Source organism: Carica papaya, chromosome 4, assembly GCF_054855325.1.
Source record: "Carica papaya isolate Zhongbai chromosome 4, ASM5485532v1, whole genome shotgun sequence".
Classification (NCBI taxonomy): domain Eukaryota; kingdom Viridiplantae; phylum Streptophyta; class Magnoliopsida; order Brassicales; family Caricaceae; genus Carica; species Carica papaya.
The window spans coordinates 20,785,212-20,799,964 of record NC_142312.1 but is presented as its reverse complement, the minus strand read 5'-3'; the positions used below and the strand labels follow the sequence as shown (position 1 = coordinate 20,799,964).

At 32.5% G+C, this 14,753-nt stretch overlaps 1 protein-coding gene and 1 long non-coding RNA gene across 2 annotated transcripts; one reads left to right on the top strand and one right to left on the bottom strand.

The window, feature by feature from the left end:
• Positions 1 to 1,272: 1,272 nt before the first annotated feature.
• Positions 1,273 to 4,250, top strand: LOC148266444 (uncharacterized). Its single transcript, XR_015818522.1, has 2 exons — positions 1,273 to 1,492; positions 3,973 to 4,250. It is a non-coding gene; the product is annotated as an uncharacterized LOC148266444 (long non-coding RNA).
• Positions 4,251 to 4,843: 593 nt separating this feature from the next.
• LOC110806493 (sulfite exporter TauE/SafE family protein 3-like) lies at positions 4,844 to 8,968 on the bottom strand. The gene is made up of 13 exons (XM_088218108.1): positions 8,804 to 8,968; positions 8,477 to 8,719; positions 8,059 to 8,218; positions 7,701 to 7,901; positions 7,540 to 7,604; positions 7,420 to 7,447; positions 7,164 to 7,228; positions 6,921 to 7,007; positions 6,794 to 6,844; positions 6,422 to 6,643; positions 5,620 to 5,713; positions 5,223 to 5,363; positions 4,844 to 5,112 (listed from the first exon to the last, which is right to left on the bottom strand). The coding sequence occupies exons 2-13, from the start codon at positions 8,675 to 8,677 to the stop codon at positions 5,027 to 5,029; spliced, it is 1,401 nt and encodes a 466-aa protein (XP_088074234.1). The 5' UTR covers positions 8,678 to 8,719; positions 8,804 to 8,968; the 3' UTR covers positions 4,844 to 5,026.
• Positions 8,969 to 14,753: the final 5,785 nt, after the last annotated feature.

Genomic DNA, 14,753 nt, shown 5'->3' with positions numbered 1-14,753 from the left:
CATCAAGTCCAATGAAATTTATTATTTATTATTTCAATTAAATGTTTAAAAAATAAATACTTAATGTTTCAAGTAAAAATTTACTATTTCTAATTAAAATAAGTTATAAAAACTCAAATTCGGATTTATTAAAAAAAGACTTGATGCGGAACTCAGAATCAATTAACATGATCAAAAACTATACATATACTCTAATATTCAGAATCTTTAAACTCTCAACAAATTCTCCCTACTTAATCTATAATTAATACGTGAATGTCAATCAAAGTAATTGAGATGATAATTTGAATTGATTAAACACTACAAGATAGAACTTTGATAAATGAAATCAATTCAAAAGAGATTGATAAAACGTCATAATAACTTATCTTGATAAGTTGAATCAATTCTCACTCAAGAAGAAGGTTAACAAAAAACTCATTAGTTAAAAATTAAAATTTCGTAATTTTATTATTCTCAAACGTGAATTGTTACAACTAAAAATTAAAGGTCTATTTATAAAGTAAGGTAATGGGTGGGTAATACAAGGAAATAAATTTCCTAACTTAATTTAAAAATTAAATCTTACTTTAATTGAAAAATTAATATAAATTAAATTTTTTTTGACTAATTAGACAAGATAGAATCTTCCTTTTTGAAAACTTTTTTTTAATGGAAAAGATCTCGATTGATTGTAGAAAAATTATGGAGAAAATATATGAAAATTTAGGGCTGGCCATATTATGGCCACCCAAAATTTTCCTTTTCAACCGAGATTTAGCTCTTTAAAAATCTTTAATTTTCTTACTTAATTCCCTCATCCACTTGGACTGAGATGTAAGTATCATTATATTCTTAAATTATTGGACTTATTTTCTTATTTCTTTAGATTGGGCATTCTGTATTGATTTATGCCCGTGCTCATATCAAGACTTGTGTTGTCACATTTTATATTTGAGACAACAAACATTAAATAATGAAAGGGAACTATACAAATCAAGAAAAAATTTGTTTCAGGGCAAAATTGAAAACTTTTTAAAATAAAAAGGAGAAATGGTAAATTTGTAAGGACTAGATGAAAAAAATTATCAATTTTTGGGGTATAATTATAAATTTGATAAATAAAGATATCTCAGCAGTTGAGGTGTCCTAGGGAACCAAGCAGATTATGCCACGCGTGGCCATTGCGTCAGAATGTGTTGGTAGATAACGAATGGACCAAATCGTGTCATATAATTCAGACGTGGCAGATCGAACGATCTTGGTTTAAGACTCAACACTAAATGGCTCAGATTTCATCCCTCATTCAATGACCATGATCAATTTGTGGTTGATATAAGAAGGGGAACAATTTTAACTAAAACAAATATAAGCAAAAAACCCTAACCCCTAAACCAAACACGACAACAGAAGATATGAGAGGTGTTTTAGGAGGTGGAGATAGGAAAAGGATACAACACAAAACTGAAGGCCAGAGATTGATCTAATATTTCGGACATCATCGCGACGAGTGGTGAATCTCGATAACTATTTTTCTTCGCCTTTAGAAACCCGATAAAGTAGACTCATCACTAAGTTTTATCTACTTGAAGTAATTGTTTAATATGACTATCCCATGCTGTTGGTGCTTGCTTTATGTTGTATAATGTTTTTTTTTTTTAATTTGCATACCATGTTCTTTTCCCCTTCAACTAAACATCCTTCTAGAATTTCTTGATATGCTATAGTGTCCACAAGTACAAGTTGAATATCAGTAGTTCCTCTTGGTTTACTCTGGAGAACAAATTCGATTGATGATAGTCCATTATGATTGTCGTCTTTTTTATTTTCATCTTCTACTTTTTGTTCAATCTCATCTATTTGAATAGGTACCCCATTAAAAGTCAATGAAACTTATTCACATTCTTCTTTCTCATAAATTTGTTATGTATGCGATAGTACAAAAATGTTCTCAGCCTTTTCTTGATACTGTATAGTTGTAGTAGTAAGTTAGACATGAATAGTTTCTCCTGTTTGGCTCTTATTTTGATCTTCTATTTGTTTTCTTCAAACTCATCCACCTTCACATCATCTTCTTCATCCCACATTTTTGGTTTCATCTTGGCTTCTTCAAAGCTTTCTGGCTCAATTAGTGTGAAATAATATAACTCAAACTGTTGTTAAACTTCTTACTTGTCTTGAAGCTGATTCTAGAACACCCGATTCTTGTATGACATTTTTAGTAGAACTTAAACTCGAAGGAATATATTCATTTAATTTAGAGAAGATTCCTTGTTTCTAGTCATATTATTCCTGCAACTTGAGTCTAATATCCATTGAGAATTATTCTTTGCACTAGTTTCGTGACTTGCCAATAATAAAGTCTTTACATTATCATTCTGGGCTACTCTGGCATTCTTTCCACTAGTGTCATGAGTTGTCAATAACAAATTCTCTACATTATCATTCTGCGCTACCCTGACATGATTATCTTTATGCTCTAGTTTTTTGGCATGACATTCTCTATTATAATGATCATATCTTTTATAATTATAACATTGAATATGTGACTTACATTCATATTGATAGTGATCATAATTTATATTTATGACATTGGATGTGAGACTTACCTTGAAAAGATTGATTCTTTACTGCTCATCACTTGAAGTTGTTTTGGAGTTTTTTTCTTCACTACTTCTGAAATCTTAACCTTTTTTATTATGTGTGATTTAGGCGTTTCCTTCTCACACTCAAATTTACTTTAGTCTTTAAAGTTTGTTCTATTGTACTTGGAGACCTTTCATTGTCTACATTTTGCGTGACTCTTAATGAAGCTTGTAAAACATAAGAGTCATGATGTCCAATTTTATGAACTCTTCAATGGTTGTCACCACATAATCAAACTAGACAACATATATAAATTCTTCTCCATGACATCTCTCTCTCTTATTAGGTCTCTATTATTTTTCATCTTATTTATTAACTTTTCTATTTGTGAAAAATAATCACAAAACTTTCATCTTTGCCTTGCTTTATTAGCTTGAATTGTCTTTTCAATCCTTTTAGTCGTGTTCGTTTTACTGGATGTACACCTTCATATATTTGGAGCAAAATACTTCAAGCCTCTTTTACTGTTTTGGCATGAAATATTTTTTCCAATACGGATAACTTCATAGATTGACAAATTAAAAATGAAGTCTTATCATTTAACGAATGATCGTGTAAAAAGTCTTGTAATTCTTCAGTTGACAGCTTTTCATTCTCAACAAGACATTTTTCTAGAATTTCACCATAATCGTTGATTCTCAAACACAGCTCTGTTAAGTGCTTCTATATTGCAAAATCATTTTTTCCATCAAACTTAAAGATTAATGAATGCACATGTTGAAGTTGGATTCCTATTGTTGAACTAGAAGCTATATCGATCGAACCTTACGCTCTGACACCATATGTTGGTAATTTAATTTTGTTGTGATTGTTAAGAGAATAAATTTGATAATTAAACAAACATTCAAAATTTTATTGATGAAAGAACACAAATGTTACAACACTCATAAGATAATTTCACAATCAAACCCATTATGCATTATCTTGTTGAATCTAACAAATCTCACTCAATTTTTTTTAACACCTCACGCCCCAATATACATTTTTCTCTTTTATCTAAACTCTATATATAAGCAGCACCGTTGCCCCATTGCATTCCTCCTCTTTATTGTTGATTAATTTCAGCTTAATTTTCTAACAAGATTAACTACGACTTAATTTTCCAACAAAAAAAATTAGTTTACTTTTCCAATAAAATTATATCAAGTTTAATTTTCCAACATCATTTATTCATTTATAAATGAGGGATGTGTGTGCCACTAAGATTTCGTCGATGTGATTAAGATGAACCCTTTCACGTGGACGGTAGAGAATATTGAGGATAATATGCATTGTACTTGCTCTGTGATCTAGTACAAGTGTTATTACGTTTATAATGCTTTGTATTTTCTGTTGGAGTTGATACAGATGCGATTGCGGTGGTTATACTCTCGGAGGGGTGGCGTAAGTGGCCAGTTGCAGTCGAGTAGTGAATCCCGTCCGGAGAGAGCATAATATACCATATCATATTAGGTCCATAGAGGGTCGGATGTGTGAGTGGCTAGTTACAGTCGATTAGTAAACCCTAACTAATAGAACTATCGTATGGTTTTCACCATTATTGTGACTATGTCCACATGCTAGTGGTATTGTTGATTTCTCCTATTTAATAATGATTTAAGCAATATCATATGATGAGACACCAATATCCACTTGTGATAAAAGAGATTAAAGGTATGGTGGTTAGATAATTACACTACAAATTTTAAAATTGATACTTGTTAAAAAAAAGTGACTAGTACCTATTGTGTGGATTATAAAAATTAAAATTGGAAAGTGTTAACATTTTTATATTATCTTATATATTAACGGAAAGAAATTGAATTATATGTTTGATAAGTCTAAACTAACAACATTAGAGAGAAACATTTGAAAAAGGCATCAATATATTTAAGGAATTAAGAAAGAGACACCAAATTACAAGTATTTCAATAATAATTTAATTCAGACTCACCTAGGGGTTAGGTATGGAAGGCCCACCTGTACTATTCATAGTTTATAGGTTAACTTGTATTTTTATTTCTTTCAGAACAAGAAGTTCAAGAAACAGCTCACAATCAATTAGGACAGTGATCAGACCCTTAAAGTATGCAGAGTTTATACCATCATTGATTAGCATTGAATTAAATAAATTTTCAAACTCTGAAGCATCATCCAATATTTGAGCATTGAGATGTTTTCATAGGAATTGTTTTGATTACCATGTTCTCATCGATGTCATGAGGATAAGGAATGGATAGATATGTAATTCTACTTTTTATATAAATGTGACTTTGCACTATCACATGATTAGGATAGTTAGACTTATATGATCCTACTTGAATCGCGAGTTGTCACGTAAGTACAGAATTTTTAATAAACTTCACAATAAAATTAATTAACTTCAGATATAACCTAACAGAGAAAAAGAGTACACGATGAATTAAGATTGGTAGGAGCAAATATTCTCAAACCCCATGTAACTCTTCCTCTCAATATTTTTGACCATGCGGGCTAGGCCTACTCCACCTGTTTGAAAATGAAATATAATTAGGCTTTTTTTTTTTTTAAAAAAAATAAAACATAATTATTATTATTATTTTGGCAGACACATTAAGAGTGATGAGGATGATGTGTACCCAATGATGTTGCACTGAGAAAGATGATAGCAGCGAGAATGAAGATAATTATGGAAGCTCTTCCTAATATCTGAATTGCCTTCTTCACAACATATTGGCCTACAAGTGCAGCAATGATAGCCACTCCTGCCAAGTACAAAGCTGCATATACATACAATTACAGTCTTACTCAAACCCATATATTTGGGATATACAATTACACCTCCTAAAATACTTTCTGGGTTATCTACATAGTATCTAAAAAATAAACTAAAAAAATTTTTAGTGTTTAAAAGTTTTTCAGTAACTATATAAATTCCTATAAATTTTTATACTCCCATATAATGTAAAAGTTCATTTTATTTAATAAATATGATACAGAAAATAGGATAAGTATATTCATATCATTTAATGGTACCATAAGGAACTGGAAATCGTCGCAGAAGGTAATACTCAACAACGGATATTGAAGCAGAAAATAGCATAGCAAATGTGGCTGTCGCACTTGACACCTGCACCAATCAAAACTTTCATGTTTAATTGAGGTTATTAGATTTATTACTTTATAATTTGGTGTTAATAGAAGAATTTTTGTATTATTTTATTAAAGTTACGGCGGACGCAGATAAAATGGATTCGTCATAAACTACTCGAGTTTTTTTGACTTGAACCAAAATGAAGCTCGATCAGAAAAATTTCAAAGCTCCCATACAATAACAAATATTAATGATGCTAAACCGAAGAGAAATTGATGATGATTTAAAGTGAATCAAGGAGACAACTTGGGAAACCTGAGAAAGGGAGAAAGGAGAGAAAATGTGTGAGGGTGGTTTGGAAAAATCCAAGGAATTGATTTCATGCTCATTAAATGAAGGTATTTATATATAAAATAAATTAAATAATTATAAAACAACCTCACAACTTTAACAAAATAATACAAAAATCCTTTTATTTGCAACAAAATACAAAGTAATAAATCCAACATACTATAAAAAAGGCTAAAAAGAAAATTACTCAAATAAAAATTTTGAATGTGTAAGAACTAAAAACAAATGTTCAAAAAATATAGTTGAAAGTAAGTAATTTAAAGACAAACTAAATTATTAATTTTTGAGTTAATAGAAATTAAAATTTTCTTCATCGAACATAAAGAAGAGTTAAAAAAGAAAAAAAAAAAAAAAAAGAGTTGAATGAATGTGTAAGAATGATTTGAAATGAACCTGCGGAGGAAATCCCATGTCAAGAAAAAGTGGACCCAAAATGAATCCTCCACCAAGCCCCAACAAACCACCCACAATGCCACCCACCACTCCACACAGACAAAAAAACACCAGCTTCCACGCCTTCCACTCGGCTCGGGCTTCTCCCCTCGAAGCCATCTTTCGCTTGCCTTTATACACGCTCACCGCCTCATACGAGCTCACACCAACTGCTACTGGAATCTGAATATATAAATTATTATAAATTTTTTATGTTCGGACGACACGAGATGATTTCTTTGATATTCTCTTATCATTAGTAAATTCTTACTTAAAAATGACTATATATATATATATACATACATATTATATTTTTGAATAATGGCAGTTGACCTGTAATACATTAAACACCCAGTACGCCCACGAGCAAGTTGACGTGTGATTCTGCAAGAAACATGATTTATGCAATGAATTTATTGTAATTATATTTATGTATATATACACGTGATCAGAACACTACCTTAGCAATCTGCAGTGCCAGGATTATGACCCATACTCCAACCAGCAATCCTACCTCCTTCCAGTATACATTCTCAACAATCGACACCTTCAAACATCCATGTATATATATATATATATATTATATACATCTCAATTCATCAATTCCCCTATTCATCATAAGTATATATTCTCAAGAATATGGAGATTATCTTTCATATATATATGTGTATATATATATATATATATATATATATATAATCACCTTTCTTTTTTTATCACTTGTATCTTCACCTTCAACTTCGCATTCTGCTTCATCCATAAAGTCTCCTGATTTAACATAAAAAGCAAATCAATTTCACCAATATAAATACATATAAAAATATAAAAGATCCAAGAAATATATATTATTGAATTATAAAATTAAATATCAAAATTAATTATAGCAAAACTAATTATAATTAAATAATTATTTCATTTTTCTGCTAGCTAGTAAAAGAAACAAAAGATTCTTATCCCACCATTTGGTTCTACCCGCCTAGCTTCCTCCTGCCAGATCCAGAAACAGCAGTCAGACTATATATATATATATATATATACACACACCTACAAAAACACATATTTACAAGAAGATGACGAACATGTATAACAATGGTCTCCTTCTTCCATGTTCGAACACCTCTCCAAAATGCCTTGGTTGCAATAACTGCAGTTAAACGGGGCCGTACATGAGCAAAGTTTTCTAAAACAACAGCAATAAATGGAAGAAGCATAGGTATACATATATACAATATATAGATACCAAAGAAGAGGATGATCAACAATACTGTGATCATCCAATCAGCCAAAATGACATTCAAATCAACTCCAATGCTAATTCCCAAAATCAACATGGGCTGAAAAAGAAGGGCCAGATCATAGTCGATCACCGGCAGGTCGAGTGATGGATGCTTCTGCCCCAAGTTATAATACACCGTGGACAAAGATGCTCCAGTGATCATACCTTACAACACAAATATATATATATAGATATATATGCATAAGACTAATGATCAACTATATATATATATATATGTAAAACATAACTTAGTTCTATTTAATTAATTAGTGAAATAACACAATTGATGAAACAATAGTGAACTGGATTAACTTTTCGTTACATTTTGACATCGCTGCTGATGATTTTGTGTCGAATCCAATAATTAAACTGAGCATCGGAACAAAAATGCCACCCCCACCGACACCTCCAACACTGCCAAATGCGGCTCCCATGAATCCAATTACTGTTCCAACCACAATTCTCCATCCAAATCTCAATTCCTGTAAAATAAATCCAAACTTTCTCAAAACTTACCAGATTAATGTATAATTAATTAAAGACCTTAATTATAACAAATCTACCTGCCAGTACTACTACATGTATGCCTTTACATTATTTTAATTCTTTTCCTTCTCTACGTGTTCTAATTAGTGGAGATCCATATATAAACAGAAAGTTAATTTTCAAGCAGCTAAACCAAGAAATAATTAACTAATTATGGAATCAGAATTGGTATGTAGAGATGTATGTATGCTTACTGGCCAATGATGTTCGTAATGCGATTGATGATGATCATCATCTTTGTTCTCTAAGAAGTTAAAAGCTTTTCTCAAGTAATTAGCAGACTGTATATTACCCTGTTGATGCTTTGGGTAAAGTACCAGTGAAGCTAGCACAATAAAACTAATCAACAAAATCACTCCTTTACAGCTAAAAGTACAAGATCCAGTAGTAGCCATAGCAGATTCCCAACTCGCTCCAAATTCCAAGCTTCCTATCAACTTCTCAAACAGGAAGCAAGAACCTAATCAGCAAAAGGCTAAAGCTTCAACTTGAAGATATATATATATATATGTAGTACTCACCAAGAGCCAAGACACCGTTATCTTTCTGTCCGATTGAGTGGATATCAACAAATCAAAATAGCTTCAGTACTTGCATTTACTCTCTCTCTCTCTCTCTCTCTCTCACAAAGTTTTCTGCTTCTGTTGGCTCGTTTGTTCTTTTCTAATTAGCTTCCCTTTCACGTATAAAAGAAGACACTTCCATAACTATATATGTATAAGCACGTAATTAATATTTGGGATAATAAATACGTTGCGAACACGTATATTACTGGTATATATATATATATATATATATATATATATATATTATTGTTCTAAGTTTTGACTTACAAAATGCAAAGAATGTTTGATGATGAGAACCAAGGCAGCATGATTCGTTCCGGATCATACAAGCCATGAAGAGCACGGCATGGACTGTCTAAGAGAGGAATTATTGGAGATTTTCTGGGTTAAAAAAACTTGAATTTCTATTGATTTAAAAACTTAATATCCCACCCTTTAAATAGGGTTACATATTAAATGATATCTTAAAATAAGATATCACTAACTACATGATATATAAAATATAAATATTTATTAAATCTCTTAAAAGATAACATCTTACTAATTATATGATATTTAAAAGATAAATATTGATAAAATTTTATTAAAAAATAAACTTTATTTGAATTTAAACTAAAAAATAAAATAAATTATAATTTATACATTAATTTTTTTTGTTGGCGCATCCCTCCATAATATATGTTCTTTTAATCTTCATAGTTTGAAATACTTCTTTTTGATTGTTGATACACTTCTAATCAATATCTAATTATTGATGTACTTCTCATCAATATCCAACTATTAATGCATTTCTCACCAAAATTTATTATTAGTTCTCTTAGATTTTTATTCATTATGACTATTTAATTGAGTCACAGTAGGATGAGATAGCAATAGTGGGAGTTTACCATCATTTTCAATCACATCCCATAAATCAAATAATTTTAGATATGTTTGTATTTTCATAACTCATAATTGATAATTTTTCCATGAGAAAGTAAGAGATGAAGTTAAAGAAAAAATGTTTGAGGTCATATTTACTGTACAGAATTCACTTGTGTTCTCCCTATATTTTTTCTTACAAACTCGTGACCAATAAAGATTCTAATATAATTTTTTAATTTTTCTAGGTGAAGAAAACTTGAATTTCCATTGATTTAAGAATTAACCTCTTGGTGTGCATTTAAATAGACTTATATATAAAGTCATATGCTAAAAAGAAAAATCACAAATTTTATGATATCTAAAAGATAAACATATATTAAATCTCCTGAAAAATAAGCTTGTGTTAATTACATAATATTTAAAAGATAAATATTGACCAAGTCTAATTAAATCCTATCATTAATCTTTAACACTCTCCTTTAATATAGAAATTACAAGCATTAAATCTGTCTTGTTAAAACACCTCTCTCTAAAATGTCTTATTTAATTTTTATATTTTAAAGCACTTTTCTTTGATTATTGATGCACTTCTAATCAATTTCAATTATTGATACACTTTTTATCAATCTCTGGTCATTGATATATTTCTCATTAAAATTTGCCATTAATTCTCTTAAATTTTTATTTATTGTGACTCTTTAGTTGAGCCACAACATAATGAGATGGTAACGGTGAGAGTTTATCATCATTTCCAACCACATCTCATAAATTAAATTATTGTAGATATGTTTGTATTTTTACAGTTCATAATTAATAATTTTCATCATGTGAAAATAGGAGGTAAAGCCAAAGAAAAAGTGTTTGAGGTCATATTTTGTAACACCCACTAATTTTATAATTTTTATTATTATTATTTTTAATTTTTAATTTATTTTATTTTGTTTATTTTATAATTTTTAAATTTTAATTGATTTATTTAATTTAATTTAATTTAATAAAAAAAATAATAATAATAATGATAAAATTGGGTAAAAATATTATTTGGATTTAATTGAAATTGATTTTAGGAAAAAAGGGTGAAAATTTGGATTATGGGGGTATTTTTAAAAAGAAAATCGGAAACTAGGGGTCAAAACGTAATTTATAAAAAATGTGCCCCTTCAGTGCCACGTCAGCAGCCACGTCAGCAGCCCAGTCAGCAGCCCTGGCCAACCAGGACCTGTCGCGTGGCAAGGCCACGTCGACCCAGGAACGAGCCACGTGGGCGATCTGCGTGCGCGCGATTGGACGACCCAGATGCGTCCCCGCGCGCACGGACGGCCCAGATCAAGCGTGCGCACGGACGGCCCAGATGCACGAGCACGGACGGCCCAGATGCACGAGCACGGACGGCCCAGATTCAATCAAGTACGGACGGCCCAGATTTAATCGCGATGGACGGCCCAGATTTAATCCAAATTAAATCGCGATCGAACGGTTCAGATTAAATCAAGATGGACGGCTGTGATTAAAAGGCAAAGGATATAAATAAAACCCCCACACCTGACCACAAAAACCCTAGCCGCCAGCCCTCGCTGGAGAAGACGAACCAGACGCTGGAGGAGCTGGCCGCCGCCACCCGCCGCCGCACCGGGGAGTTTTCCGATCGCCGATCAAGGTAAATTTCATACCCCCAGCTCATTTTTCAAAGCTGAGTTCTCCGGTGGCCAAATCGGAGCCAAACTCCCGGCCAAACGGCCGGAAAACACTGTCGAAACCCAGCGGCGCCGCCGCGCCCCTCCTCAGTTTTTGCCTCCGATGAGGCCCTTCCCGGCCTCCGTTTGATACAATTTTTATATCACCGTGATCACTATTCTTTTCTTTACAGGTTGATCGGAGCCAAATCACCAAAACACGAACCTCGCTGGAGAGCCGCCGCACCCGAGAGCACCGCCGCCGGTAAGCTTCGGTTTTTCGTAATTTTTTGGCCCCCTGAGGGCCCTAGGGTTGTTTTATCGCAGGGACCGATGTAAGTGTGGCTGAATTCGACCGAAAACGGCCAACCCGAGGCGAATCGCCGTCGCCGGAGCACGGCGGAGCCGCCGTGCCGGAATTGCGATATTGGCCGAAAAGGGCCCCGGGTCTAATTTGGGATTTTTTGGGACACGTGCAGGTACCAGTAGTGCGTTTCTGTTTCCCGAAAAAAATTCAGGAAAAATTAAGGACAGCCTGTAGGCGCACTGTAGAGCCGTATTCAGACCCCGAAAACAAGTAAGGATTCCTCACCCTATTTCCTATCACGATATTAAAGTGCAATAAATGATAAAATGTTATTTCATGAATCAATAGCTGTGTGAAATTATTTAAGGTTGCTAATGGAGCTCGAGTCTAGTGTATTTGTCGGTCAGTTGTTATTTGTTCTATTTTACAGTTTTAATGCAGTATAATGTCTGATGTTTTTATTTCATAGTTTCGTGTCCATGTATCACTGTTTCATTGATTATGGACTGAATGACTGAGAACCCGATGTTGTGTGTTGTCTTGTTGGCGTGAACTACCGGTTTGCATGTTTGTGTGTGACTTGATGATGGTGACTAAAGAAAAAGGGATAAAAAGTTATGTGAATTGGCAAACGAATAATGTGGACAGCCTGACTAGGTATCCTGGGAGATGGTGGACGGACCGGGTCCGTAGGGAACCCTACCGGGAACGTGGTCTCTCATACTGGACGGGGTATGGAGACCTTATTTGTTTTTGGCGCCCATACCGGACGGGGTATGGGGACGGCCCGTTTCACCCTCATACCGGACGGGGTATGGGGACGGCCCTGCAATCTGATTATAAATGTTAAGGGTTCACAGGTAGCGGGACCCCTATGGATCCCCATGGATACTAGTAGGCTGGTAAAGAGGAATTATGCTGTTTAAAGATTGAAATACAAACGCGTGATAAATGTTGTATTATAAAGTCTATGTGATAACGTGATGATGATAATGTGTTGCTTGTGTATTGTTTTATGGATCTCACCAGGTAAATGGAAAGTAAACGTTTTTATGAACAAATGAGTTTATTACAAATTATGCTCTATTGGTCGTTTTTGCTTTCTACCCACCCTTACTCCTGTGGCAGTGAGGTAGAGTGATGTCTTTACTAGGATAGTGTAGCTCACTCCTTACTTAACCATTTCAGATCAGGAAGACGTGGTTCCTGAGCCCGTTCCGCAGGAAGACGGCGAATGGGACGCCTAAAGACTCCGCGGTTATATTTATAGCTTTTATTATCGAGTTTCTCTTTTAGTTAGTTTGTTCTTTTATACTTTGAGCACGTTTTTGGTTTTAGTGTAAGGGATGTTAATCAAAATTTTTATTACGCTTCCGCATTTGACCTTTTTAATACACATATTCAATTTTAAAATTTCGGGGCCGTTACATATTTAATGTAAAGAACTCACTTATTTCTCTTTATATTTTTTTCTCATAAACTCATATTCAATAAAAGGCTCTGTTACCATATTTTAGTTTTTCTAGGTGAAGAAAGTTTGAATTTTTATTGATTTAAGAAATAGTAACTTAGTGTGTCGTTAAATAAACTTACATATAAACTAATATTCTAAAAATAAAATACTACTTATTATATGATACCTACAAGATAAACATGTATCAAATCTCTTAAAAGATAAATTTTTACTAATTAGATAATATTTAGAATATAAATATTGATCAAATCTAATTAAGTGATAAATCTTATTTAAATTCAAATTATCAAATAAAATAAATGATAATTTCTACGTTAATTTTTATAGAAATCAAGTAGTCAAGGTTGTCCAAATGAAGATCAAGGTGGATTGAGCAAACCATGACCACACAAGGACAAACAAGACAAATAAGGCTCGACATGATGAATGATGGACTTAGCCTACTTTAGAAAAAGTATAATAATGCCTAGTGGACAATAACAAGAGCAAGAGTGATGTGAGCACAGATGGCTTGAACTATTAAAATAACTAACCAAGCTTTAGAGGCCATTGGATTATCTAAAGTAAGTTTCAAGAGCCTAAACTCATCTAAGAGAAGTTACAAGCAGTCAAAAGGAAGATCCATGCAACAAAGGACATCCAAACTAAGAGCAAAATGGATTGGCCCATAAACAAAGGCCATATGAAGAGAATAAAACCAAGTATAGCATGGACATCATAAATGATGGACTTAGACCACTTGGAAGGAGCATCATGATGTCTAGTGGGCCTATTACAAGGGTAAGGGCCAAAATATGTAAACAAGCCTTCCAACTTTTTATCCAACGGTGGATAAGTGGAGAAGAAAGACTTGAACCAAGCATAGAAGCCCATAAGGGAAAAAGAATAAGCCCATTCAGCCAAGGACAAAGGCATCCATGCATGCTCATCCCAAATGAAAGAAGTAGCCAAGACAAACATATGGAGAATTTCTAAAACCATGGGGGATATTTTTCCCCAAATAAGAAATATTTTTAAGGAATAAAAATATCATTTTTAAATTAAGAGATTTCCAATAGATCTTCTCATATTTTAAGTACATATTATATTTAATTCAATAATCTTTCTATTGACGACAACATCTCAACAATATTGGAAATAGATCTTATTTAGTTCAAGATACACAAACCATATCTACATTAATTAGTATTACTTCCTTAGTTTCATAATTTATTATTTTCTTTAAAAAATAATGTAATTAACTAGGAAATTTTTTTTTCTTGTATTCCACTTTGCCTTCAACTATAAATAAGTTGTAACCCAATGTTGGTGAGTACAGACGATAGCACAATATTTTCAACTAGTGGAATCGATAAATATTAAATATGCAGTGGAACTTTAATAAACATCTTTTGTGATAAAATAATTATTTGTTTACAAATAATTGAGGTATCTAAATTAATTTATAATTTTAAAATAGAAACTTATAAAGTTTTCTTTACCATCTTCTATTAATCTTGAACATATTTCTCATCTCCTCTGACCTAAATGAAAGGTGAATTGGGGTAAGTTTTATGAGCTCAGTAAGAAAAATGATTCTATAACAGA